The following is a 26,685-nucleotide window of genomic DNA, read 5'->3' on the forward strand; positions in this document are numbered from 1 at the left end:
TCATTCTTGTCCTTTCAAGTTCAAATACAAGGTAGACTAAGTATTAAAAGGGAACCACAGTGGTGTTGAGATGATGAATGCTTGATAATTACAGGTGAACCACAAGAATCGCAGCCAAAATAACACTGCAGAAGCATCTGAGCTCTCCGTCCCAGAGCAACTTTAACAGAATTAAGTTGCCCAAATCTTCAGTCGAGCAATAAAGAAGCAGTTGCTTAGATTTTCTGATCTCTAAATAATTTAACCTGTGCACAGTGGCGGGGAAAAGCAACTTTTTAACAACAACAACAACAACAAAAAACTAACAAAAAAAATTAGAACAAAGCTGATTAAAAATGAGACACATTAAACATTTATAAGAATTTTTTTAAACCCACAGTCATATAATCACTTACATTTCATATTGGTTCGGATCCAAGAGATAGGCAAACCAGCAGAAAAACGGAGGCAAATAAATAAATAAATAGAAAATTAATAAATAAATTGAACTCCGGAAACTGTCACGTGCTCCGGTTTCTTCTTTCTCACTCTTCTGTCAGAGTGAGGAGGAAAGTTGTCAGGACACACTGAATGAGAGAGCGCAGAGTGATGAGTGAGAGCACTCAGACGGCAAAGTCAGAAAGTTAAAGGTAAAAAAAAAATGCGAATATCGTCAAACTTTCTGTTTTCAGTAAAGTTTGAGAGGAGCCCCTGCAGTCTTTATAGAGTGCTGAAGGCAGAGAAGCACTTTGGCAGTTTGGAGAGAGACAGAGAGAGAGGCTACAGAAATGCAGAGAGAGGGATGCGAGTGTGGTAAGTCCAATTTTTGCGCGCAGTGAAGTGTTTAGGCTTGTTTAAAACTTCCTTTATAAAGACGTCGGGCCTATGACACATCGGCAGTGACTCACTTCATTCATAAAAACACACACACGCAGACACACGCTCTCTCTCCCTCCTCTCTCTCTCTCTCGCTCTCTCTCTCGCCCTCTCTCTCCCTTTCCTCCTCCCCTCCCTTCTGCCCTGTCTCCCTTTGCGAAACTTTAAAAAAATGTTCCGTTGTTTTTTTTTCTTTCCTCTATCACTTTCTCTCTATCCTATCCTATCCTATCCTATCCTATCCTATCCTATCCTGTCCTGTCCCTATCTCCGGCACTTCCTCCGTCGCATCTCGCTACCTGCCCCAATCAGTCGCATCTACCTCTTTCTATCTTTCCAAATCTCTTCCCCCCTAACTCTCTATCACTGCAGATGTTTTAAAAAGCCCATTGTTTTCATGTGTATCAGTATATCTTATGTAACCATGTATCTTTTCGAGCCTCTACACTCTAGTTTTACCTGTCCTATCTTTTTCTTGCGTGCTGGTGTGTTTTTGTGTTTTTTTTTCCTGTTATACTTCAGGGTGAAATGTCACAGAAATTGTGCTCCTGCTTGTGGTTTAGGCTACACATGTCACATTCCCAGTACAGTATTATGGCTAATACCTTTTAGCAAACACCTTTTTCTCCTGTATTTCTTTTCCTCCTTTTTTTTTACCCCTTGCTATTTTTTCAGAGCCCCTCTTGAGACAGCAGCCTGTTATTTCCACTGCCCCCCCCCCCCCCCCCCCCCCCCACCCCCTCTCTTTTTTTCACTTCTTCTCTCCCTCTCCAGGGTGAAGGAAAGAGTGAGAGACTACGGATAGGAGCAGGAGAGGTGCTGTCCAGACCAGAAGGGGCCTCTCAAAGTGTTGCATAGAAACGGTGAGCGGACACACGCCACAGGAGTGTCGAGGCGGTGGTGGGTTATTTGTGTTTGTGTTTGGGTCAACATCATATAGAGACAGATGCACGTGGATGTGTCACAGAAAGGAGGATTCAGCTCTAATAAACCAAAACAGTCTTTTTCTGGCACCAAAACGCACATGCTGATGCATGCAGAAACATCACAGACTCACTACTCCAACTTGTTTGTGTCTCTCTTTCGTACAAACACACACACACACACACACACACACACACACACACACACACACACACACATACAGAGCAGGGCAGCCTGGAAACACTCAGTCAGGTGCAGTAAAGCGTGGCCCACTGTTGCAAAAGGGCAAAAATGAGTTTCCAGTCATCACATTTGGGACAGCTAATGCATCATACTGTACACACACTGTAAAGTAAATCACAAGGGAATCTCACTCAGACATACACAAAGGGAGGAAAAAAGGGAGAGCGCGAGAGAAGGAAGGAGAGACGGGAGAGAGAGCGGGGAAAAGGAAGAAAGCGTTTTTGAGTCTGGGTGTGAGATTAGGAGACCCTCATTCACAGACATACACTCATGGTGTGGTTAGAAAATAATTAGTGGTGGGCTTTGTATGCGCACACTTGCACACTCATACACATATACACACAGAGTTGCCAGTCCGGCGGTGGGCCTACACAGGCAAACAAACACCCTCCAAATGATGAGGGCCCGGTGGCAACGAGTGGGTGGCGGAGTTGTTGTGGTGAAAAAGGGTCATGCTCTGTTTTCTCGGGTCAACAGTAGAAAAAAAAAAAGCAGGGAAAGGAGGAGAGCAGGGGGAAGGAGCAGAAGAAATAGATGAGTGCGGTTGGACGTAGGGAGATATTGACACACTCGCTCTTTTTAATTTCCCACATCAAAGGGACGTTTGAAGACACAGCTGGGGAGAGAAGAAAAGAAAGAGTGAAGTTAGTCACTCTCCCTCATTCCCTCTCCGGGCTGCCTCTTATGATGGGGGTCTCCTGGGTGGTTCTGAAGCACTGTTAGGCCATCCGCCAGCACTGATCACTCACACACTATGACACAGGGAGTGCGTCTGTGTGCGTTTGTGCACGTGGGAGTGTGCACACGTGCATCGATGTCAGTGTGCAAAGTTTAAAAAAAAAGAAAAAGCTCTGTATCTTTGTTTAGACGTTTGCTTTTCGTGTGTGAGAGCAAGCACAGAGCGGCGCATGTTGGAAAAGGGGGAATCCAGGGTTTGTGTAAATGGGTGTGCATACAGTATATGTGTGTAATTATGGGTATGCGGTGGTACAAGTGCGGTGTCTGTATAACGTGCATGAACGTTTGCGTGCGCGTCTGTGCGTGAGAGTGTGTTTGTGTGTGGCCTTCATATGCTACCCATTACATCACCAATCTGTGTAAACCACCACAGGAGGAGAAACAGAGTGAGACACTCAGACTACGACCTCAAAGACATCAGAGAGGAAGGGGAACCTGTGACAGAGCCTGCCAGCCTGCCTCGCTGCCAGACAAACTTTACTCACACAAGCTTCTCTCACTTCGCCCATACTTTACACTGGGTTTGCTGTGCGCCATGGCATGTACTCGCACTTCTATGCTTTCTTCGAATCACTCGAATGCCTCACTCACTTCTCTCACATTTTGCTTCGTTGTTAATCCACACAGCTGCTCAAATCATTAGTCATTTAAAAAAGAAAAAAAAACTATCAAATTCAGGAGTGTGTGTATTTTTGTAACATCCTGCAATAAACTGACAGGGAAGAGCTTACAAGTAGATCTTGTAATGTGGGATTTTTTGTTCAATGTTTACTTTAGTGTGCTTTGTGGTTGTACTTTGATTATGAGAACAAATACCAAATCAGCCCATTCTGTTAATGTTGGTTTTCCCATAAATGTTTATTGCCGTGGGTCAATATCCAGGTCCAGGTGGATGAAAAAGTAATCTTTGTGGATTTTAGGGTTACGTCTCATGTTCTGCTTGCCTCAGTGTCATAAGTAAACAGTGAAGACGCTGGCCGTGACGCAACTCTGCTTCGATGGTAAAAGGGATTATGGGAGAAGAAGTAGTAATAAATTCACCATTTTTATGTTGCGCCCTCATTTCCTCTTGGGAATTCCAACGGGGCCTGAAAAAACAAACCCGGAGATTACGTTCAAAGGGGAAACCAAATGTCCGACCCATTACTGTTAATATTTACCCTCCTATAACAGTACGCTTTCAAGTTTCCTTGTGACCTCCTCAACCTCCTGTCTTCTTCCTCTTTCCTCCGCCATTCTGTCCTTCATTCATTTTCTCGCTCCCAGTTGGGGGACTCCAGCGGGGTATCCTATCCTACCTACCACTATCACTGCTCCATCCCGCTTCTTTCCTCCGCTTAACCCCTCTTACTGTACCTCAACCTACGTCAGAGAGCGAGTGAGTGTGCTAATAGTTCTGGGGGGGAAAGGAGAAATAGTGACACACAGAAAGGGGGCTGCAGTCATTGGGCTATAAAGTGACGTCTCTGACTTTCTTTGTCCATGTCAAAGATCAGCTTTAATGTGCTCTTGCGCTTTTTTAAAAAACAGCTATCAGACAGAAGGGGCTTCTTTCAAGTCCCCACATCTCTGTGCCACTGGCAAGCTCTTATTTGAGAAAACTCCCTGCAGACGCGATTTACAAATTACGCGTGTCAATTGCTCTCTTCCTTTTCCATTCGAGCAGCCCACTCAAGACAGATATGGCTGTTGTGCATCTGCTGCTTTGCCTTTTTTATTCGCCCATTAAAGGAGCATATTAACCAGCATCATTATGGCAGGTTTCCTCCGCTGGCTTAGTTCACAGAGCCATGCAAAAGGGCAGGATGCAGTGATGAAAGGGAGAGCATGAAGCAGACGTCTCTCCCTGGCAGAAAGTTGGGGAGCCAGAACGTTTAAATCAACTCTCTATTAAGCACACTTTTACAAGGGTCATTTTGTTTGGAAACCAAACTCTATGGTATGTGACAAAACACAGTGTATGTGTGTGTGTGTGCATGTATGTGTAACGGGCAGACTCAACCGAAACCCTCTCCCTCGCTGACTCTGTGTTGCTCACCTGCTCACGTTCACCACCTCCCCAGCTCACTCTCACTGCTTCCAAGCATTTATGCGTCTGCCAGTGAGGAAATCGCGAGCTGAAGGAACAGGTCACAGAAGGAGTATGAGAAGGAGAAGACGAGGGGCGGGAGGGGTGGTGGGGTGTACAGCAGGAAGTAAGCAACCCACGCACAAGGAACTTTTTACTGTGCAAACACTCTTTCCATCTACCCTGCTTGCTTCCTTCATCTCAGACTGGTGTTAATACACTGGAGAGCTCAGGCCTGTCTCAGAGCTCCCGCTTTCTCCTCCGGTTCTCCCTCCCGCTCCTCTCACTCTCATTCTCAGTCGCCTTAAACATTCTTTCCTCTCCTGTCATGGTGTGTCCTGTCTGCGTCCCGCTCTCTCCTCATCTCTTCCTCCCCTCAAAGTGCTTCCCCTCAGCTCCCCCTCGCTTTCTCTTTCACTCACTCGCTACCTTCCCCTTCACCTGTGATCTCCCTGTTTTCTATGACAGTGCAGAGAAAGAGCCGTGAAATAGTGCTCGAGCAAATTTTTATTCACCAGGCCGACATATCACTCCACCGCTGACTCCATGCAGAGGTTTGTTTGGTTTTTTTTTTTCAAGTAAAGGAATAAAAAGAGGGGAGTGAAAGTGAAGCTCCTATTTTTGGTGCATTCCTTGGTGCTTGCAGAGTAGTTACCCCAGAGACCTTACTTGTGCATTCGCTGTCTCTTTGTCAGGATTGCACCACTTCTGTGGTGAGTTACTACATCTATGTGAGATGTGTACTCAATCAAAGCTGACCACTACTTACCGGTGCGCCGTGCGTCTGCGTCAGTCACACATTCAGCCTGTCGTCGTGTTATTCTACGGAAGCTGAGAGCTGCTGACAAACACACAGGGGAAACTGGGAAGGGTGTAAGTGAATGTGCGGTGGTGGGGGAGCGGGGGACAGCAGAGGTTGCTGAGACGATGGGGAAAGAGTGAGGGGCGCAAGCAGACAAAAGCAAGAGGACTTGCGTGACGTTACAGTTTACCCTAGAGAGCAACTTTGTCAACGTGACATGACCTTAGTCACACTGGGGGAGGCGGGAGGATGCCCTTTTGCAGACAGATGGACACCTACATACACATTGACACATATGCTTACGTCTGTTCACACCAACATTTAAAACTATTTATAGGCCACTATCCCCTTTAACCTGACAAGGTCCGGCTGTTTCTCTGAATGCTGACGCATTTCAGGTCCCTTCATCACTTGCCATTCATTAAATTAACGCTCATTACACACTGACAATCGTAAATCAACCTCCCACAACAATGATAGCAGATAACACAACTTATAAGAGAGCACATGGGCAGCTCGTTCTCCTGAACACTTCCTGTGCGTCAGCCATAGAGAGTGTGTAAATTTCATCATAACTGAGAGCAAACACAGGAAAGGAAATTTCATATCCGCATGTTGTCAATGTTTATGTTTTGAAGCAGAGTACGTAAAGGGATTGGGAGCCGAGCACAACTGGTTTAGAGGCAGAGTATATTTGAAAATGTCTGGAAATCAAGAAAGACTTTTCTCCACATTCAGTAGGCTGCGCTTTGACCGCACAGGGAGGGGAGGTGGACCTCAAGTTCACTGAAATGTCAACTTTGGTTTGAAGTGACTTTGACTAAAAGCAGTGCAGACACAGCACAGAAGATACACTGTCGTCCGTCTTAGATTCAAATTTCAGCGGTTGTTGTGTTGCTGTTTGTTTTTCATCTCTTTTCTTTTTTTTTTTTGTATTCTCCAAGGAACAAAAACATTTACTGTAAATGTTTATTTAAAATGTGAACTGTCTATCCCTCATACTTCTTGGACATGCTATCTTATCTCTGGAATAGTGAGAGTAAGATATGGAAGTAATGTGTTTGCGTGCATTCTTCTTAACCACCCTTATCATTATCTCCAGCTGACAAGTTTGACGGCCACCTTTTCCTTGCACATCTGCACATCCCTGTCACAGCCCCCGGTGTCTCTCGAGTTTTATTTTCTTGACCTTTGTTCATCGTGGGAATGCAAAAAAAATAAATAAATAAAAAGCTCAGTTTAGGATGCAGTTTGAGAACCGCTTGTATCATTGAGGTCTATGACTAAGAGGAACGACATGAAAGTTATTCTAATCTCTCTATAATTGTTCAGAATGTTTATGTGCACTTTGACCCCCCTGCTGTTTCCAATTACCTATAAACTGCTCTTTCGGGAGACATTTAAATGCCTTGCATGTCTCCTTTTTTTCAATAACATTTTCTGAGTCAAGGACTTAGAAATGAAAGCTATCCAGAATTTTCTATTTTTGGCACAGAGTTCACACACATTGACAGCAGCCCCCCTCCACCACCACTACCCGCTGCTTCATTCTTTTTATGTCACCTCCTCCTTTTTCTCCCCGGCTCCTCATCCTCTTTCTGTTCATCAATCACACTGTCCGTCCTCATCAAAAGCAAACCCCTGGATGTATGAATGATGTTAACTTGCATCAGCGCCTGCCTTGCATTGCAGACACCCTTGCGGCTGGCTGGACCTCCAGCAGTGCCAGGAAGTATGCTAAGAATGCAAGGAATGGCCCAGTGAACGATAAGTAGGAAATTCCCTGCAGTAGACTGGACTAAATGCCCAAAAGCAACCGGGGCAAGGACATTCATCTGGGATAATAAATGACGATAAAGAGTGGGATTGGAGAAGACGGAAGAAGGAAATCTAGACTGACGTAGGTCTAGGCTATGACTCTAAAACTGTGAACAAAGGCAGTGGCTTTATTAGGAGGCCGAGAGAGAGGATGAAGAAAAGGATGGGGCCATGACACACATAAAGAGAGAAGAAAGGGACAGGAGGGGTTGGGATGACTGGATCGAGATAGGTGGGACACTAATAGGGAAAAGAGCAAATTAACAGAGGAAGAGGTGGATTTGAAAAAACAAAGTGATACCATGGAAAAGAATGACTGAATAAAGATAGCAACTACAAAGACGTAAATCAATCTATCGTTCATTGAAAGGGTGCTGAACGAGATCGAGAGCTGGCTGTGGGGCAGGAAGAGGGTGTTCAGATAGAGGCATGTCACAGGAAAGATAAAGCTCTTTAATCAGCCCTGATTGGGTGACTGTGACTGGGAAGAGGACACACACCTCACAGACAGATTTCTTGCTGGTGAACCCTTCGGTTTGACTGACACCGCCTCTGTATGACTCACTCACCTGACTTTTTCTTGCCATCTCCCACGCAGTGGCATGTGCAGTGGCTTTCAAACATGGTTTAAACAGCGAGCGCAACATTGCCAAACCCTGATCCAGATTAGCCTCCCGTCTGTAGTGACCTACTAAATGCGACTTTACATCAGCTTCTTCTAACGAGCCTACACCCCTTTTGTCTGGCTGCTGTTTTTCAGAACAGCCAGGTGGTAATTGTTTTGAGTTGCCAAATTGCGACTGGAGGGATTAGATTACCTACCACCGGGGTAGTACCCCCCCTCCTTGTTTCCCCATTTTCCCCGGATTACATCAGAACAGAAGCACCTTCATTTGTGAGTAAGCACATACCTCACAGATGCACGGGAGGCCAAAAACATGTCAGATGTGTTAGAATACAAAGGAGATAATGGGATATATGAAACAGGGCAGTGTATGTTTTTTTTATTCAACTCAATGGAAAGATAAGAGATGTAGAAGATGGTTGATGGGGATCTAGTTTCTGTTCATGCATGCTGGTGTGTGCCTGTATATGTGCTTCTGCATGTTTGCTTATTGTTCCTATCTGGCCTAAACCCAGTCTTTTCTGTATCCAGATCATAAATAACAACCTAGAAGGAAATGAAACATTAAAAAACTCCCAAGGGTGTCTTATCTTGTATGACATTGATTCATTCCTGTAATATCATGATCATAGCATAGACCTTGGCCAGATATAATAACAAAATTGAGACAGATAAACAATATTCTCAGCCACAATCTGGGCTTTCTCTTTCAAAAGCTATGTATTAATTAATCTTCAAAGTAAGAAGCATTCTTGCTTGACAAAGCAGGTCATTTAAATTGGCAGTCAGAAAATACTTTCCTAGACCAGGTCAACATTGTAAAGCTTAATGGAGACACAGTAAGTAAAGACCAAGATGAGATGAGATGAGAGCCAATACATGAGACTCCATTTGTACTTTATGGTGTGGTTGTGCAGGGTCGGGATTGGATCCAGTGAACGTGGACAGTTATGCTTTTCTCTCGTATGTTTAGTTCAAAACCTCATAAAATGACTCGGTGCGGTTCTCTGGCTTTTCGACCCATCTGAAACAGCTGACACAAGGCTGATAAGTGGGTGTGTGAGTTTTGAGGTGAAGCAGTGAAAGGTTCAGGCAGACAAGGAGGAGTTTTTTCTTTTCTTTTTCTCATTAACTCCATTAAAAAGAACCCCTGGGAAGTTTGGACGACTGACAGCTGAGGTGGAGCCTGCGGCAACCAAGCAGGAGGGAGAGTGTTTTCATGTGTTTATGTGTGTGTTTTCCTTCACTCCTGGGACTTATATATATACATACATATATGTGGCTGCAGGTCTGTCTCTCAGGCCCTGAGCTGAGTGTGATGGGGGTTCACTCAGGGGTATAAGACCAGGCCTGGGGACGACCTGTGGAACACCCTCATTATCCTCCAGGCAGCGATGCTTTTGAGGTGTGGTCCCCCCGCCACCCTTCACCCCCAATGTGCCGAATCAGTGGAAGGCAGAAACCCAGAGAGTATCCCTGACACTAATATGGAAAAAAGCCTGTTTGGAGTGAATATAAGGGCAAATATTATTCTTCCTGAGCGTAACCACGGCGAGCACCTCTGACCTGGCAGTGAAAGTGCTGAAACAAAAAGCCCAAAGACTTTTTCTGCTCCATCAAAGCAGCGCTACATAAAATAAACATGGCCATCAGATTACCACGCTGAACACGGGGCCGCGTTAGCCCGCGCCGGCCGCCCTGCCGCCCAACCCCATGGCTCTATGGGAGTTAAGTGTGGGGTCCGTTCAGTCAACACCATGACGCAAAATGGAACAAGCCTCTGACAGAAGCCCCAGGCTGATGGAATAAGGCCCCTGCCCACAGGCCCCCTGGTCCGGGAGAAACATACTGAACAAGAACGAAAGCGAGAGAGAGAAGCAGGAAAACAGAAGGAAAGAAGAAAGGAGAAGGGAAGAGGTAGATGAGGGCATTTTGGTAAAGAGGAAAACACCACCAGTTCCAAATTTGTACCTCTCTCTCAAATTGAACAGCACGTGCATGAAGGCAAAAAGCTGCTTGAGAGAACCAGCAGCAGCAGGCTAGGACAGACAGCCGCCAGTGGAGAGAAGGCCGCGGCAGGGCAGGACAGGGCAGGGTAAGATACAGTGGTTGGTGGTGGTGGTTGTAGCTGCCAGAGAGACTGCGAGGCTTACCTGGCTAGTCCTACTAACAGTGGACAGCCTCAGCTCGGTGGATCTGACCTCACAGGGGTTCCTTTATATCACGGCCTATGCCTGTGTGCATTTGTGTGTAGGTGCATGCATGCGTGCACCAAAAAAAAAGAAAGAAGAAGAAGTTTATGTGTTTATGTGAGGAGTTCACGTTTGGGTGATGTAACTAGGAGAAAACAAATCTGTCCCTTGAGCTTTTCTCTTGGCCTTGTAATCACCCCACTGAGGCTCTGCTGTCTGGTTCATCATGAGTCTCCCCATCACCAACCTCAGCTTCAGCCTGTCGTCTGTCTGCGTCTCACAGATGTCCCTCCAAGCATCCCTGACCTTCTCCTCAGTTATCTCAAACCCCACACAGATTCTTACATCCCCCAGTCTGTCTTTTTTGTTGTCTCTGACAGGGACATGCACATTATTCCACTTTCAGCTGACTTCACGCTACAACTACCTTTAGTTTGCACTTGAACCTCACAAGTCTCATTTCTTTGTCCTATATGAGTGATCCAGTAGTCAGCATTTTCTGCCCTTTTTGCCTGACATATGACCTGAAAAACCTTCTTATACTGTAGGCTTTAGGATGACGCAAGGCTCAGGTAAAGTGCTACCAGATCGCAAATAGATACTGACGCTGTGCCAGGTTGTAGCTGTTAGCGTTAAGTGTGAGAGCCACAGGCTTTTTCACTCCTGTGTGTACAACAATGAGCACAATCACTGTGGTCCACTGGGCCTCACACCAGCAGCATTGCGTTACCACCCGTGCCTCCCTACTGTTCTCCTTTTCTTTTCATCCTTCCCTCCTTTTCTCCTCTGACTCAGCCGTTTTGTAGGAAACTCCGTCCCTTTGAAGAAGGGAAGTATCTTTCATTACTCGACAGCAGGGAGAGAGAAAGAGATGATAGGGACGGAATAACTGCCCCATTGTCTTCACCCCCTCCCTCCATCCACCAATGATAATTGTGTTGGGCTAATTACAGAGAGCTGCAACAACAGGTGTGGGGCTGTGCACCTGGGTAAAGAAGTGTACTTAGTCCTTGTGTGTGTGTCAGACAGAAAAAAAGAAAAAAAAGAAAAGAGTTGTGCGTCTCTCTGTGACTACGCAATTCTGGGAGAAAGTGGGGCTGACATGCACAGTTTGTTAGTGATTGAGATCACAGAAAACCTTGTGTGTGTCACATCCTTACAAAACCTCACTTGTTAGTGATAGTACTCAGACACTGGTCACCGCATTGTATCACAGACTACTGTATTATCACACAATGAGCACGGACCTATACCAGTCTGTCTTCCATCTGTGTTTAATTATAAAGCTACAAACTACATCTGTATGGCATTACTGGAAAGTTTAAATTAGCACACAACGCAGTCTCACTCTCACTCATACGCCACATTGAATTTCAAATGAGAGTGATTACAATCACCTAATTGATGAATTTAACCACAGGGGGCCTCTCCTCGTGATTCATAATCTATAACTGGTCTTTTTCAGTGGCATGTTTTTCAGTGTCGGCACAGTAAGAAAGCGAGGGGACAGAACCAGTGGCAACAGTAATGATGTAAGCAGGGGTCTCTCACGGGACTGATGTGTTTTTGGAAAATTTTTGGCTTTTTACCGTAAAGGAACTCATCTGAGAAGCTGACCGGAAGAAAGGAAGCCATTTGGATCGACGCCAAAGGAGGAGCGTGATAACTTTCTCTGAGACGTCACAGAGCTTCATTCTCAAAACAAAGAAAGTTGGGAACTGTTTTCTAAAGACGTTTGGCTGACCCCGCAGTTAAATTGACTGGATATTGCCAAACTGGAACAGACGCACTTTCAAGTTACTCACTCTCAATGATGATATCACCTGTCTGCTGTCTACTCATGAGAACTTCTTGCTGTTTTGTGCTTAATGAGCTGGACTTTTTCTTCAGGGACTCAGGGGGATCGCACCACATTAATGAAAAAGGAAACCCTACACACCAGTGTGTCACATTGACCAAAGGGGAATGAAAACTCATTCCTGCTTTTAAGTAACCAGCTTTGGCCTTTACAACAGCTTACCTTGGTAAAGGTAACCTTTGTGCGCGATGATCACAGTCTCATTTGCTCGCTGAGTCATGACCCCTGCGTAAAATGATGCCATTATTACAGGAAATGAGAATGTGCTTTGGATCAGTCGATAATGCAGTTGTACGGTCACCTCCTTAGTCAGGCAGTTCTACCTGCAGACTCATCGGTTAACCTACAAGTGGAGTGAGTCCTGCATCGCCACCTTGTGGAATGTTTCTTTGGTGTAGAAGCAAAGGTATGTGCCAAGCCCCAGGGGCCCCGCTGTGGGAAACAAGCTTGTCAAAGACCATGCGGAAACTGTAAGTCTTTTAGGCTAGAATTCAGCATTTTATTAAAAACAAGTAGTTTGAAAACATACACGGAAGCCAAGGAAAACAGCCATGTAAAGCACAACACTATGTTACCTAACAGACATGGGGTTTTACTCCTTGCTTTCAAACAAATCCAATAAAGTCATGCCAGAGCTAGTACATTTATTTAGCTAGACAATATCTAAGTGAATAAATGAGATGATATGAAGGTGTGAGGAAAACCAACAACCAGCCAATAAAAATACAGAAAGCACGTCCGGTTTGCATTATTTTCTGGTGTCCAGTTTGATGTTTTTGGTGATATCCTTTTTTTATTTCTATGAGACATTAATACAGAGACATATATGGGCTTCTCAGAGCCGAGTCCTCTGATTGGCTGGGAGCTCATCCTGGTCGAGTCCCCACAAGAAGGTGCGGAGACGTGTAACTTCTTTTTGTAGCTCAGGGCTTGGGATTGGCTGGGAGAGGTCAAGGCGTGGTGTCTCATTTGGCAGGATAAGAGGAGGATGGTCCAAAAAGCTCTCAAAGATGTCTGAAAAATGAGAAAAGGTTGAGAAACAGTTTACTTGACATATAATGCCACTATTCATTATAGTTATTAAATGTTCAATCATAAGCCTTTTTGATTTATTACCTCCACTGAGTTCAGTGCCTGGCGGAGGGGCCCAGGATGCCGGTGGAGCTCTGCTGGGTCCCAGCTTGTAATGGGTGAGCAGGTGGTGCAACTGAGAAGGACTTAACAAAGCATGTTCTTCCTGTAGACTGGCCCAGGATGACTTGGAGATAAGAAGTTAATGGAGGAGATGTTAGATGGCATTCTAGGAGAGGGCTCAAAGGGCATGTTGCACATGCAGCTGTGTTACCTGGATGAGTCGAGTCTTGGGAATACACAGGAAGTTGACTGTGACTGACAGTTTCTTCATAAACTCTGAGGCGATGTCTCCTAATCCTGCCCCCTGTAGCCAGTCCAGAACCAGGTCTAAGTTTGTTCGGATCTGTACTGCTCTGGACCATGAAAACAGTCCGTCTGAAAAGAGGGGGAGAGGATGTTGGAGAAAACAGAAAAAACATTTGAAAAAAGCTAATTTTGTTTGTTTTATCAGAAGGAGTAAAGCAGTGAGTCTTCCTTTTATCCAAAAGGTCACATTTATCATCTCTAGCTTCAGTTTTTACAAAGTGATACCGTATTTATTGCTGAATTAACCACACAGGATTTCTTTGCCCCGTGCCTTCTCACCTCTCTCCAGCAAAGTATTGAGCAAGGAGGTATTGGTGAAGAAGAAGAGGTAGCCGAAGGTTTGCGAGGTGAGCGGTGGGGAAAGACATGCCTCCCGTGACAGCATCAGGGAACAGCGATACACTTCCACAAGTCCAGCAACCTTGGGCGGCAAGGTGGACACATCATCTACCTCTTCTTCTCCTCTTCTTTTCTCTTCTCCCTCTGCAGCCTGAGCTCCATCCTTCTCTTTCTCCTTCTCCTCGCTGGAAAATGGGTTGGTGTCCAGAAGGGCTGGAAGAAGGGAGTACAGTGTCTTTGTGGACAGAAAGAGAAAAAAAAGTAAGTTCATTTTTATATTAAAAATATTATAAAAATCCGGAAATGATGGATGTTGAATGGACAGTATAAACTGGAATGAATTAAGTGGAAGAAGATGTTAAGATGATTTGTAGCAACACTCGAAGTGATGGCTATCACAATATTTTGTACAGGTCCAGATCTCTGACCTTGGTGACTTTTCCTCTAGCGCCATCATCAGGTTAAGCTTTTAATCTTGTGCTCATAAGCAACTGCACAACTATACAACACTAATGACACTTCTGTTAAACTCACTTTCACTTTGTGCTAAATCGTAGATTGGATCATGCTGGAACTCTTACTGAAGATGACTAACATGCTAAAAATTACACCATCAACATGCTTGCATCGGCTTTCTGGACATGTTATCCTCTAGTATTGCTATTTCCATGTCAGTATGTTCCAATTCAATACAGGTTTTCCACACAAAGCCAAAAAAGTATGAATTCACAAATGAGTACATCCTAAGTATGGTCTCAGAATGCAATGCACAAAGGAACTGGAGGAGCTGCATGCAGCTGGAGAAAATTAAAATCAATTGTGGGTGGTGGTGAGCTTGTTCCAGAAAGGAACAGTTTTTATGTCTTAAGAAAGTAATTTGTGCTGTCTCTCGGTGAGGTTAAATAGAAGTGGCTATCCGGAGTTACAGTTTAAAAGGGCATGCAACATTACACATAAAATGGTAACGTTAATTTGAAGCCAAAGCACATCGGAGTATGTGGACCGCTGTATCTGGCTTTTTTTCCACTTTACCTTGGTAAGGTGATACACACACTGCTGGAAGGTGTGCATAATGACATCATCCAGCTGTGCCAGAGCTTCTGAGCAGGTGTCCATATCAGCTGTCAAAACTGGATCCCCAGGGGCTTCAAAGAAACAATCATTATGATCAATTCCAGGCTCAGTGTCAGCTTTGATTTCTCTGTTTAGCTTTGCCAAATTCCTGTGCCAGCTTATACTTTTGATCTTCTAAAGGTTTTTTCCCCCCTTCTGTTGTTTTCCAGTTATTCTCACCTTCAAACTCCCACTCTTTCTCCATCACTTCTACTTTAACCTGGAAGAAGTTGAGGAGCTCCGTGGCATTTGACATCCAGAACATGAGAGGTCGAAGGTCAGATGACAGTTTCTGGACGTTTGGCGTGCTTATCTCTCCTTCTTGCTCTGTTGAACTGGACAACACATTTAAGTAATTCCAAAGTTATGTTTGCTATCAAGTATTGTGAACATTCCCCTGTCAGGTTTGTGTTTGTGCACTAAAAGCAAAACGCTCCATACTGAAGTAAAAATAGACTGAGTTATTATTATCTAGCTATATTCGAGACAATGCTTCCATCATACCACAAAAATTTACCAAAGACATAACAGCACAGGCACAAATGTATCATGAATCACTCAGCTGGAGATCTCTAAACAGAGGAAACATTACGTAGAACATAAATATTCTTACTTTTGCGTGGGATGCTTATCCCCAAATTCCTTAATGTTATCCTGCAAAGATAGTTGGAAACAGAAGAGACGAGACTTAGTGTGGGGGTGGAGGAGGTGGAGTGGAGTCTAGCCCTGCAGCCTGGACAGTTAGAGCAGATTTTCCAGCGGGAGGGAAGTGACATCAGCCCATCCTCACTCCTGCTCACAAGCCAGTAGGCCACAATGAAGGGCATATGTCTGTCTGCTGGTTTTTCTGTCTGACTTAATGTGGCATTCTCAATCTGCCTACCTGAGGTTTATCTGCCAGACTTGTTTAAGTGTGGTCACGACCATACTGTCATTAAATATAAAAAACTTAACATTTGTTCCATAGATGAGCCATTCTCTGACTTCCTCCAACATATTATTAATTCACACGTCACAGATATGATTATATATGTTGTATTTTTTTAATTACACAAGCAGCATGACTCTTTGGAAAGCAATGTCTCCCAGTTGGTCCATTAATTTTGTCCAAGTTATCTTAACAGCTGGTGAATTGATGGCCTTGAGCTTTGGTCTAGAGGCTCATGGTCCCCAGAGGATGAATCCTTCTGAATTTGCTGATCCTTTGAATGTTTTATTGACAGTAAGACGGAAAATGGAAAGACTGGAATGATAAATTGAATTCAGGTGCGCAAAGTAGGTTTGAAATAGTAATAAGTAATTTATTTCAGTGGGCAACAGATATAAAAGAATACACCAACATGAATCAGCTCGCACCTTCTTTTCACTGGGAGGCTGAGATTGTTGTGTTTTAGTGACATATTTTGACACCCATCTCCTGACTTTTTATGTAGCACCATTTAAAGTTTTAATTTTGTCCAATACTTTGGTTTATGACCAGCAAATGCTAAATTGAGGATTGCAAAAACAAGATGTGAACAAGTAACAATACCAAACATGAAATCAAGCTATTGTTTTTGTTTGTTTGTGTTACTTACCCACACAATTTCTTTTATTAGATTGGCTGACTTGAGCAATATCTGTGGTAGGAGAGCAGGGTCCAGGTGTTTGGAGGCATGATCTATCATGATTGACAGGAGATAAGCTGGAGCTAAAGGCCCGCCTCCAGAGTCTGGAGAGGAATTTCTGGAGATGATCTCCTATGAGAAAAGTAAAGGATCAACACATATATGTATAAATAAAAGCTAGTTTATTTCGACTAGATAACTACAGTCAGACTATAAGAAGTCTGCTATTTTCCCTTCTTACCTGTAACAAGGAATCGGCGTGACGAGAATGGAATTTCAACACGGCCTCAGTGGAGCCCAGGTACTGCCTCAGAGCTTCCTGTCTGTCCACCAACCCTGAAGGGCAGCAGGTGGTGGAGGCATCAGTTTGCCATGGCAAGGTCAGTGCCAGCGGTGGAGGCGGAGTCACACGAGGGTCACGATACAAGAAAAGAAAGTGGTTCCCCAGACCAATCACATCGCCCGGCTTTAGGACCGTCTCCCTGTAAAGGGCCACTCCATTGTGTGTAACTGCACCTCCTCTGAAAGGTCGCATCAGGGCTGGGATAAAATTCATAAAATATTATTGAGTTTAAATTTACCCACCAGTTTATGACAGTCATGTCAAGGTAAATTATTCCCTGTGAACTAGCATTTGACAAAAATGGAGAGGAAGAATCCTCTTTTAACAGGAATAACATTGAGAACAATGATTATGTCTTACTTTGGATGAACGATCTACCTTCTCTAGTTTTGTATTTTCTGCAAGAGAGTGCAGCAAGACTCTAACGATGATCTGCGCCGGTGTACCTTGTCCAGTGGGTGTCTCTGGAACAGCGGAGTCTCTCCGGACTAGTAAGTGTCTAGCCAAAAGGTCAGGAGCAGACAGGAACGTGTCCACCTTCAGCGGCCTCTTCCCCTTCCTCTCTCTCTCTCTATCCTTCTCTCTCTCCCTTATTGTGGGTTTCCTTCCAAACACATGCATATGTCCCGACATGATGTACAAAACAAAATCCTACACAAAACACACAGTGGATCAGTGAGTCAGGGAGGTCTGTTATCTTTTAAGTGTTATGGTTTATATCAATCTTCTATCAGATGTTAAGCCAAACAGAAGGCAGTCGATAAGGAATGAAGTGTGTCACAGTTTGTTACAATGGAGACCTGTGTGAGGTCATTGTGTGAGATGAAGTGATGTACACAGGGGGGTTTTGTGCATTTGATGGATACATTTTCTGGCATTGTGCTGCTCAGAGGCTGTTTTGTGCTGGGTGGTGAATGGGAGAAGCGTGTAGAGGGATGGAAACCCTGATGGTATGTGGCGATTACAGACATGCAGGTATGATGTAATGCACAGGGTGTGTGCATGCATGTGCACAGCTCCACTACAGCCATGCCTGCTCTTTTGCTAATGCGCACATGAGAGCGCATGTCAACGAGTACATTGCTGTTTATGTATGTTTATGTGTTTACATAATGTACGTGTGCGTGGGTGTTGTTTGCGAGAATTTGTATGGGCGATACCATCTGTCAGCATGTCTTGCCTTGCTCTGATCGTAACCCTGTAGCAACAGGAAGTAAGGCCGGTCTGTAGGTGGAAGGATCAGACTTTGTGACATCACTTCCAGGTCACAGCTGGAATAATCCTTCTCATCCTCTGCCGGCTGGTTTGTCCATCCAACCTTCCCTTCAGCTTTCGACGCCCTGATCTGCAGAAATGGTTTATGATGGTTAGAAGACCGAACGTGTGGTCAGTTCAGCTTCTACTTACTGCAGCCTTCTCTTTACCTCTCCTGGCTGTGGGTTGATCATGCTCACAATGTTCTTCCTGTCATGCACCCCTGCGCTGTTGTTAGCCCGGTTTCCAGAACCGCGGGGGTCGTTGCTGACGTGATTGCCTTGGCGACGTCGCAGACTGAGGTTCATGTCGCTGATGCTCCTCCTCAGCTCTGTGTTCCTTCCACGGTGACCCCGTTCGCCCTCCTCTGCTCCGCCACCTGATGACATCCTGCTCCGCCGCCAGCGCACACCTGTTGCCCAGACAACCCAAGTATCAATCAGCTTTGCCCTGTGCTGTGCATAAATGGTCAAATTTTTCTTTTCTTGCCACTGTACCTATCTGCTGCATCTCATACGTACCTTGGTAGTTCTCTCCCTCCCTCTCACGCTCCTTCTCCCTCTCTAACTCTTCTCTCTCATAGTCTTCCTTCCTTTGGATTTCAAAGCGCCGCTCAAATCCATCCTTAGGCCGCCACATGTCCACTAACAGCAAAGGACATTCCCACGGGGCAACGCTTCTCCGGCACTCTGTCTCCCATTTGATAGCTCCATCTGGCTGCTGGATGGGCTTTCCAATGACATCACACAATAGGAAGTCTTCAGGGCTGTGTTTCTGGAGAACTAGAAAGTAATGGAGGAAAGGGGGAATGAGGGGGAGGGTAATTATTTTTCCATAACACTGCTATTTATGTTTATATAAAGTCATTCCCAATTGGTAAAAATTTTTTAAGCAAACAATTCTCAGTCATGGATCGCAGCAGAGGTCCAAATGAGCCAAAATTTCCCTTTCATACCTGCGTCATCTGTCTCCTCCCGCTCTCTTTCAGTGTAGCGAGTGATGACCTGGGCAATGAGTTGCCTGGCTGTGGAGTGTATGTTGGCCAGCAGGGAGCGATAATTGGCTCCACTGGAGAGTGCATCTCCATAGATTTTGATCAGGCCTGGGGCAGAGGAAGAAGCAGGGGGCAAGTAGTGGTGGGAGGAGGGGGCTGCCGAATGAGCCCAAACTTCTCTCTCCTTCTCTCCCACTGCCCGGTCCCGGTCACTGTTGGAACGCCCCCGTAAGAAGAGATGGGAAAGGCGCTTAGCACGGGACTGGGGTGCAGCAGGCCGCGGCCTGAGGAAGGCCGGGGAAGGAGATGGGGATGGGGTAGGGGAAGCCAGCGAGGGGGTGGAGTTAGAAAGGGAAGAGGAAGGAGCAGAGGGGGCCTCGTGGAGAGAGGCTGCGTCAGAGCTGGTAGTCGACCTGGAAACAACAGAGGAGGGAAGACAGATGGAGGAGAGAGGAAGCAGAAAGGAAGGGACAAGTCAGCTTATGACTGACAAACAACAAGGACTAAAATAAATGGAAGACATGAATACAAATGACAGTGGAAGTGAGATAAGATAAGATCAATACACAAACTAATTCTACATGCAGGACACAAGTTAGAACAAAACTAAAGATTAATTTAAAAAAAGCGAATTAAAGAAGTTTAGACTGACTTGACAGAGAGCGCGCTGGGCCAACGACCACCAAGCTTTGCAAAGTGTTTCCTGGGGGAGTTGATCCACAAACCCACTGGGAAATGGAGTTTCCTGAATCGAGGACTGCCAGATCCCTCCATCTGACCGAGAAGAATTCAGATATTAAAGGGCAATTCTCTCTAAAATCAACGTAATAACCCATCTTTTTATAAGATATATAAACATTAGGTTTCCCTTAATAATATTTCTCCGCACCATACCAAAGGCTGTGTGTCACCAGTGCCAGGATATAAACAATATAACAATGGAATGATGTCAACCTTCAAAAATATCAACAGGATACCTACAGCAGGTTGTCAACATGGTAAAAACAAATGAAAAGACATTAGCCCTCCCTACAGCCCCTGAAAATCACAGTGTGTTTTCCTATCCTCAAACAGGAAGTGTGTTTTGTAGGACTCAGGTCCAGCTGTCGCAGTGACAGGGAAAAACCCACTCCAAAGGTCACTGCCTGTCCAATTCTCTGTAACACTTCTATTTAACCTACCATCACAATTTAGGATAACATGTTTTCTTTTAGCTACGATTAGAATTTTGAGATAAAGGCTAGTACTGTGTTGAAAATGAGTTCCTTTTTAAAGTAGTTCCCTCAGACACGCCATTTCTCGACATGCGTCCACACCTAAAATCTGTTATTGGTATTCTAGGCAGAAAGGCCTCCTCTCCTAGAAAACCACGTTGGGATATTTTCACAGAATTCTAAATACTACAAGAAAGAAATTACTCAAATTATTTGGTTTTGAACAAACTTACCCACAGTTACTTCAAATCCTTTTTATAGTGTGTTTTGATTATCCTTTGCCACTAAAATGCCAATGCGCAGCTCAAAGTACCCTAAAAAATGTGTGCTCGTCCTTCTCCTCAGGATGAAAATCCATTTTCTAAAGGCCTCGGCTCCTTAAAAATGTACAAAGGCATCTTTAATTCTAATAATTCTTTTTTCTTCTGTTAAAGAAAATGCCCCTTTTCATTAGTTTTTTACTCTAAGTGGCTGCTACCTCCCTCTCTCTGGTTCTCGGGCGCTCTGGGTCTATAGATAGAGAAACCAACCCATTGTTCTAAGTGACAGAATTTCCTTCCTTTGCTTTGGACAACACCTATATCCTGACTGAGTGAGAAAGAGAGGCAGAGATTGGTAGAAGTGAGAGAACGGTAAATTTACACACACAAACACACACATGGGTGTTTGGCACCCTGTTGGGAATATAATATACTGTATTGTACTCTGCACAAAACAATCTCGATATCTATCTTTTTACCCATCTGAGTTAAATGAAAATGTCACAGAATAAAGCTAAATTATATGAAAAAGCCTTAATGGGTTTAAAAGACTATTTTTGATTTAAACCAGGTGTGACGTGATTTATGATGAGAAAGACTATCACAGTGCTCAACAAAATGCAAGGAAGTTTGAAGTTTTGCTGAAAAGAGGATGAAGGAAATGCACACAGTGAGACAGGAAGCTAGAGCGAGACACCTGTGATCTTTGACCTGGTCTTCAGCAGGAAGATGTTGATGGAAAGAGAAAGGACACTGTCACAGTCATCATAAAGGGCTAATAAAGTTTGTCCCATTACAAAGACTCCTCCACCATTTCCAAGTTCTTACAATGACTAAAAGAGAAAATAATATATTACTTATGATTAAATGTTAAAATTTCCTGTTATTGTCACTACCAATGAAGTGATATGAAAATTTCGTATTGTTTGTGAACCAGAGGAGTGCTGAATGTATTACCTATGCTCACCGGTCACTTCATTAGGCACACCTGTCCAACTGCTTGTTAGTGCATGTGGTGCTGATGTTCAAACTGAGCATCAGAATGAGGAAGAAAAGGTGAAAAGGGGGTTAAGTGATTTTGAATATTTCAGAAGGTGTTGATTTGCTGGGATTTTCCCACACAAACATCTCTAGGGTTTACAGAAAATGGTCCAAAAAAAGAGAAAATATCCAGTGAGCAGTAGCTCTCTGGGTGAACATCCTTTGCTGCCTTCTTGTCAGAGGTCGAAAGAAAATGGCCAGACTGCTTTGAGCTGATAGGAAGGCACTAGTAACTCAAAATAACCCCCTGTCTCAACCAAGATATGCAGAAAAGCATCTCTGAAAACACAACATGTCAACCTTGAAGCAGAAGAGCCACAGCAACAAATCACCACAACATGTGCCACTCCTGTCAGATAAGAACAGGAAACTGAGGCTACAGCTTACAACAAAATTAGAACACAACAGAATATTGTTTGGTCTGATAAGTCTCAATTTCTTCTCCGACATTCATGGTAAAATCAGAATTTGGTGTAAACAACATGAAAGAACACCTTGTGTCAATCGTTCATGCTGCTGCTGTTGCAATATGGCGGATGTTTTCTTGGGACACTTTAGACCTTTTAGTACCAACTGATCATCATTTAAACGCCGTGTCCATGTCTATCCTATTAAGACGCCAGTCTACCCATCTTCTGATGGGTGCTTCAAGCAGGATAACACACCTTGGTCAAACCATCACAAAGGTCAAATCATCTCAAACTGGCTTCTTGAACATGGCAATGAGTTCAAGTGTACTCACATGCCCTCCACAGTCACCAGATCTCAAATAGAGAACCTTTGTGATGTGGTGGAACAGGAGATTCACATCACCTACGTGCAGCTGACAAATCTGCAGGATCTGTGTGATGCTGTCATCACGATGTGGACCAGACTCTCTGAGGAATTTTTCCAGCACCTTGTTGAATCAAAGGGGGCCCAACCCTAGCAACATATAAGTAGTGAAGTATTTAGTGGGTATATATGCAAGATATCTAAGAGCAACCAAGACATTAAAAGAAGAAGACGTCACCAAAAAAATAAAAATAAAATAATAATACTGGGTTAAGCTACGCTTTGAAAAAATTGCTCTTAATAGGTTACATATTTTCTTCTGTTTATCATGTCACAGTGTCGGAAACTCTGGGAGGGGGCAGCAAAATATGGGTACAAATTAAGAGCAGAAACACAGGAATGTATCTGATTTTTTTTAAGGATATCTGGGGTCTGGCATTGATTTAATCTGAGGTCTAAGTGACTTAGAACCAAACAGCCTTAAAGGCAAGAAGGTGAGGTCATCTTTTGATCCAAAATCTGGAAATATTATGTCGCAGAATGAAAACCACCGCTTTCCCTCAAGCAGCAACAAATCCGGAGGTCACACGGGGGGAAGCAAATAAATAAATATATAATAAACTTCTTCTTTGACCCTTGACACTTCTTATTTCGCTGTATGTTAACTTTTTACCTCTGAAAAAAAACATAAATACATACATACAATTATTATACAAATACGTGAATGTTAAAGATTAAACGCTGTCGTAAATAAACAGGACGGATTTGATTACGGCGATATCCCAGCGTGCCTTGCGCGTCGGAGAGGAAGGACATTTTTTTCTAGAGAGGACACGTTGAAGAAGCGTCCCAAGGTTAGCTATTCATAACTTCGTAGTATGCTGTTCTAACCTTAACCTTTTGAACCTTTAAATGTGTCTTTCCAGCGTTTCGTTGTCGTTTAAAACGGTTTAAGTGCTGCGTGTTAATTACGGCCGTATACACACAGATTAACTCGTTAGCTTTGAGCTAACGGCTAGCGATAACCTATTGCCTGAGTTATTTTGTCTGATTATGTTGACTGGGCTCATTTGTATATCGACCTGTGTGCTTATGACAATAGATTTATATCCTCAAAACATGTAATTTGTGTGTATCTGAATTAGTAGCAATGAGACTGTAAACGTCTAGTAGCTCGGTTAACTAGCGTTGTTCCCTCTGTGATAGCTAACACTAGTTAAATGTCTCGTTTGTCTTACACCTTTTTATTCCTGTTTCCCCTGCAGGCTAACCTAGGCCGTGCCCTGTTTCAACATCGTTTAAACCTCCCACTGACTGAAGGATAGAAAAATGGCCGAAGCCGTGTCAGATAAGATCAAGAACTACAAGACGGCTCCGTTTGACGCCCGATTCCCAAACACCAACCAGACCCGAAACTGCTTCCAAAACTACCTGGGTGAGGACTGCTGTGCTGTGATCACACATTATCATACATTAACCTGACCAGAACTGTCTTAACACAACAGGACATGCACTTCAGATGCGTGTATGGGGCTATTTTTAGTACTGTGCAAAAACACTTTTTATTTCTTTACTTTGTGCTATGGAAATGGGAAATGTGAGCAGTTCATTGGACCATGTAAACAAACACGGAAATACAGTATTTAAGGTAAAAAAAAAAAAAAAAAATGATACGCCCCCCCCCCCCCATGTGTCCCTTGTTGACAGTCAGTCCAGATGCATCTGTCAGGTCTTTGTTTGATGTTTCCTTTCTCAAGGACATGATACTGGTCATTTGCTGTAGAAAATTTAAAAGGTCTGGTTCTTAGATGTAACTTAAAAAATGGGAATCAGTGACTGGTGCTAGTAACAAAGTGCCAAAAATGCAATCTGGAATTGGTTCTTTGCTGAGTTGTTGTTATGTGTGGATGCAACACTGGTTCCTCCCTTGACCTTTTTAATGCTTTTATAGGTCAGTGTTAGTTGGCTAAACAAAGAAATCAAAAAAATATTCCTCTGGAAATGTTCATGTACAAGGACTGGACTAATAAAGAGCGAAAAACAGCCAATGTCAAAAGAAACTTTGAAAGGTCTTCAGAAAGGCTGCAGAACTGTTACTCAAGACAACTTTAAAAATGACAAAGTCTGACTCCTTGGAAGCAAAATATAAATAAATGGAGGGGGAGAGACTGATGACTGGAATTGGTACTCTTAATTCATGCATAATTTTCAAACTTCCCTATATGAGTCTCACAAAGTATACATTATAAAGCCCAATGTTACACTAGTATCACTATGCCATCACTGTAACACAATCCATCCAAGTATAATGATGTGCTATATGTTATACTTGGATTGCTATGTTTTTTTAACTGATGTGTAAGAAACAATGTCTTTGCGATTAAGTACTTAAAATAATCCTGAAAGGATTTTTTTTTAATGAAGAGCTAGTATGTTGAGTAAAAGATACTTGACTTGGTGACAAGACCGCCAAACATTCTTTAAAAGTTCACTCGCTCTCAGATGGGGACTTTAAACCTTTTTGTAAATAAACCATAACAAAACTTTACTTAATATTAACACTCTAACCTGATTGTTTTCTGGCTGTTATCTTTCTGTGTTTCTTCTCTTTTTTTCAGATAAATGTGTTAGATAAAAAAAAATAGATAAAAATCAGTGCAATAACAGCAGCTGCTGCACTGGACAGACAATAGGTATTGTTATTCAGGAAGTTGAAACATATCAAACAAATCCTGAAGAGAAGCCATTGAGAAGGACAAAAAAGACATTCCCCTCCTCCAAGCATTCAGTGTTCATATTAGGTACTTCAGCAAATGTAAACACCAGTTCATTTTAAAATGATGTTTTATGTAAACAGAAAAGCTTTAACCTGTTTTCACAATGAGCTCTTAGTTTTGCTTCATGCCGGTACTATTTGTCTTCAAGAAGACTTTTATCATTTAAGTAAACCCTGTACCCTTTTTGTTCTTGCAGACTTCCACAGGTGCAACAAAGCTCTGTCAGCCAAAGGCCAGGAAGTTTCTCCATGTGAGTGGTACCAGAAGGTTTACAAGAGCCTCTGCCCTATGAGCTGGGTAAGTTTAAGAAGAAACTGCAGATGTCTCTGACTGCCACAGTTTGTTTCCCTGTACTTCCAGTGTTTTTTTTCTTCTGAATGACTGTTCTGGAGTAAACAGGAGTTTGGGGCTCTTTAAGCACATTAAGCTTTTGCGTTTCATCACATTTACCGTTGTGACACAAAGTTCTCGCTGCTGCATGTGTTGCAGTCAAAGCTGGAAACCTTGTTTGCAGTTGATGTTTTGAAACAGTTTCCACATCACATGTAACTTGTGTGAGACTGTTGTGTCTCATCACCATTTCCAAGGCTAAGAATCTACTGCTGCTGGTAGGCGTAAGTTACACTTAAGCCTCATGTTTTCTTTAATGTCTCCTGCAGGTTTCTAAATGGGATGAGCAGATAGAAAACGGAAGTTTCCCTGGAAAGATCTGAACTAACCCGTCATGACAGGTGGCTGCAAGACTATTACTTGCAACCTCTTTCATCTGCCTACAAATGTCTTTACAACTGTTACCCTTTCATTATTAGCACTGGTCTTACAAACTAAAAACACGCACAACAAGCACCGTTTTAAAGCTTAAACATGTGTTTCCTGCCTCTGTTATAAACTGGTCTTTAGTGTGGTTGATTTAATAAATACCAGTGCAGCTTTATTTCAGGAAGTTGTTCAGTATTCTGCTGTCTTGGATTGACTTGTGAGTCACCAGAGAGCAAATAAATCAATTTCACAAATCAATTGTGAGTTCTTTCTTTTTTTGCCATCTGTAATTCAAAACGATCATGTTATTTATCAAAAAAGTTCATATTCTTTTATTATTTCTCAGCATTTAAAATCAGTAAGCTGAATAAATTGAGTGTGCTCCTACAACTACATTTAGAGTGTAATTATATCTAAAATGTGAACACAGAAGTCAATAACTAATGAACAAAAATGCTCTAAAGCTTTATCTGACAAAAACTTCTGTTCACTTTGGCCTTGTTACATATCTGTCTGCTTTCATCTTAAAGTTCACTTGAATATCAGTAGCAGGTTTTCAGTTCTGTTATTTAGTATCAGCAAGGCCTTCATGAGTAACTAAGTTTATTTCATTCTCTCAGATATATTCGTTACCCTCAGCAAAATGC

General features: G+C 43.4%; 2 protein-coding genes across 2 annotated transcripts; one reads left to right on the forward strand and one right to left on the reverse strand.

The window, feature by feature from the left end:
• Nucleotides 1–12,597: 12,597 nt before the first annotated feature.
• Nucleotides 12,598–20,920, reverse strand: rasip1 (Ras interacting protein 1). The gene is made up of 16 exons (XM_084944768.1): nt 20,661–20,920; nt 19,866–19,987; nt 19,175–19,626; nt 18,741–19,001; nt 18,390–18,631; nt 18,146–18,310; nt 17,412–17,616; nt 16,864–17,162; nt 16,593–16,754; nt 15,629–15,669; nt 15,196–15,350; nt 14,935–15,047; nt 13,843–14,137; nt 13,469–13,632; nt 13,240–13,381; nt 12,598–13,137 (listed from the first exon to the last, which is right to left on the reverse strand). Exons 2-16 carry the CDS (start codon nt 19,985–19,987, stop codon nt 12,959–12,961), a joined length of 2,997 nt encoding a protein of 998 aa, XP_084800894.1. The 5' UTR covers nt 20,661–20,920; the 3' UTR covers nt 12,598–12,958.
• Nucleotides 20,921–23,247: 2,327 nt separating this feature from the next.
• cox6b2 (cytochrome c oxidase subunit 6B2) lies at nt 23,248–26,296 on the forward strand. Its single transcript, XM_084944662.1, has 4 exons — nt 23,248–23,356; nt 23,768–23,937; nt 25,476–25,576; nt 25,939–26,296. Exons 2-4 carry the CDS (start codon nt 23,832–23,834, stop codon nt 25,990–25,992), a joined length of 261 nt encoding a protein of 86 aa, XP_084800788.1. The 5' UTR covers nt 23,248–23,356; nt 23,768–23,831; the 3' UTR covers nt 25,993–26,296.
• The last annotated feature ends 389 nt before the right edge of the window (nt 26,297–26,685 follow it).

This window comes from Perissodus microlepis, chromosome 11 (assembly GCF_051167445.1).
Source record: "Perissodus microlepis isolate ML-2025 ecotype Zambia chromosome 11, ASM5116744v1, whole genome shotgun sequence".
Classification (NCBI taxonomy): Eukaryota; Metazoa; Chordata; class Actinopteri; order Cichliformes; family Cichlidae; genus Perissodus; species Perissodus microlepis.

What these genes read in the sequence shown, in the direction of transcription:
- rasip1 (XM_084944768.1), bottom strand. Translation starts at nt 19,987, where the DNA reads ATGGAGGGATCTGGCAGTCCTCGATTCAGGAAACTCCATTTCCCAGTG. An exon ending in GGAGGGAGAGAACTACCAAG is followed by an intron (nt 18,632 to 18,740) that starts GTACGTATGAGA and finishes TCTGGGCAACAG; the next exon opens with GTGTGCGCTGGCGGCGGAGC. An exon ending in GAAAGAGTGGGAGTTTGAAG is followed by an intron (nt 15,048 to 15,195) that starts GTGAGAATAACT and finishes GTTTCTTTGAAG; the next exon opens with CCCCTGGGGATCCAGTTTTG.
- cox6b2 (XM_084944662.1), top strand. Translation starts at nt 23,832, where the DNA reads ATGGCCGAAGCCGTGTCAGATAAGATCAAGAACTACAAGACGGCTCCG. An exon ending in CTGCTTCCAAAACTACCTGG is followed by an intron (nt 23,938 to 25,475) that starts GTGAGGACTGCT and finishes TTGTTCTTGCAG; the next exon opens with ACTTCCACAGGTGCAACAAA. An exon ending in GCCTCTGCCCTATGAGCTGG is followed by an intron (nt 25,577 to 25,938) that starts GTAAGTTTAAGA and finishes TGTCTCCTGCAG; the next exon opens with GTTTCTAAATGGGATGAGCA.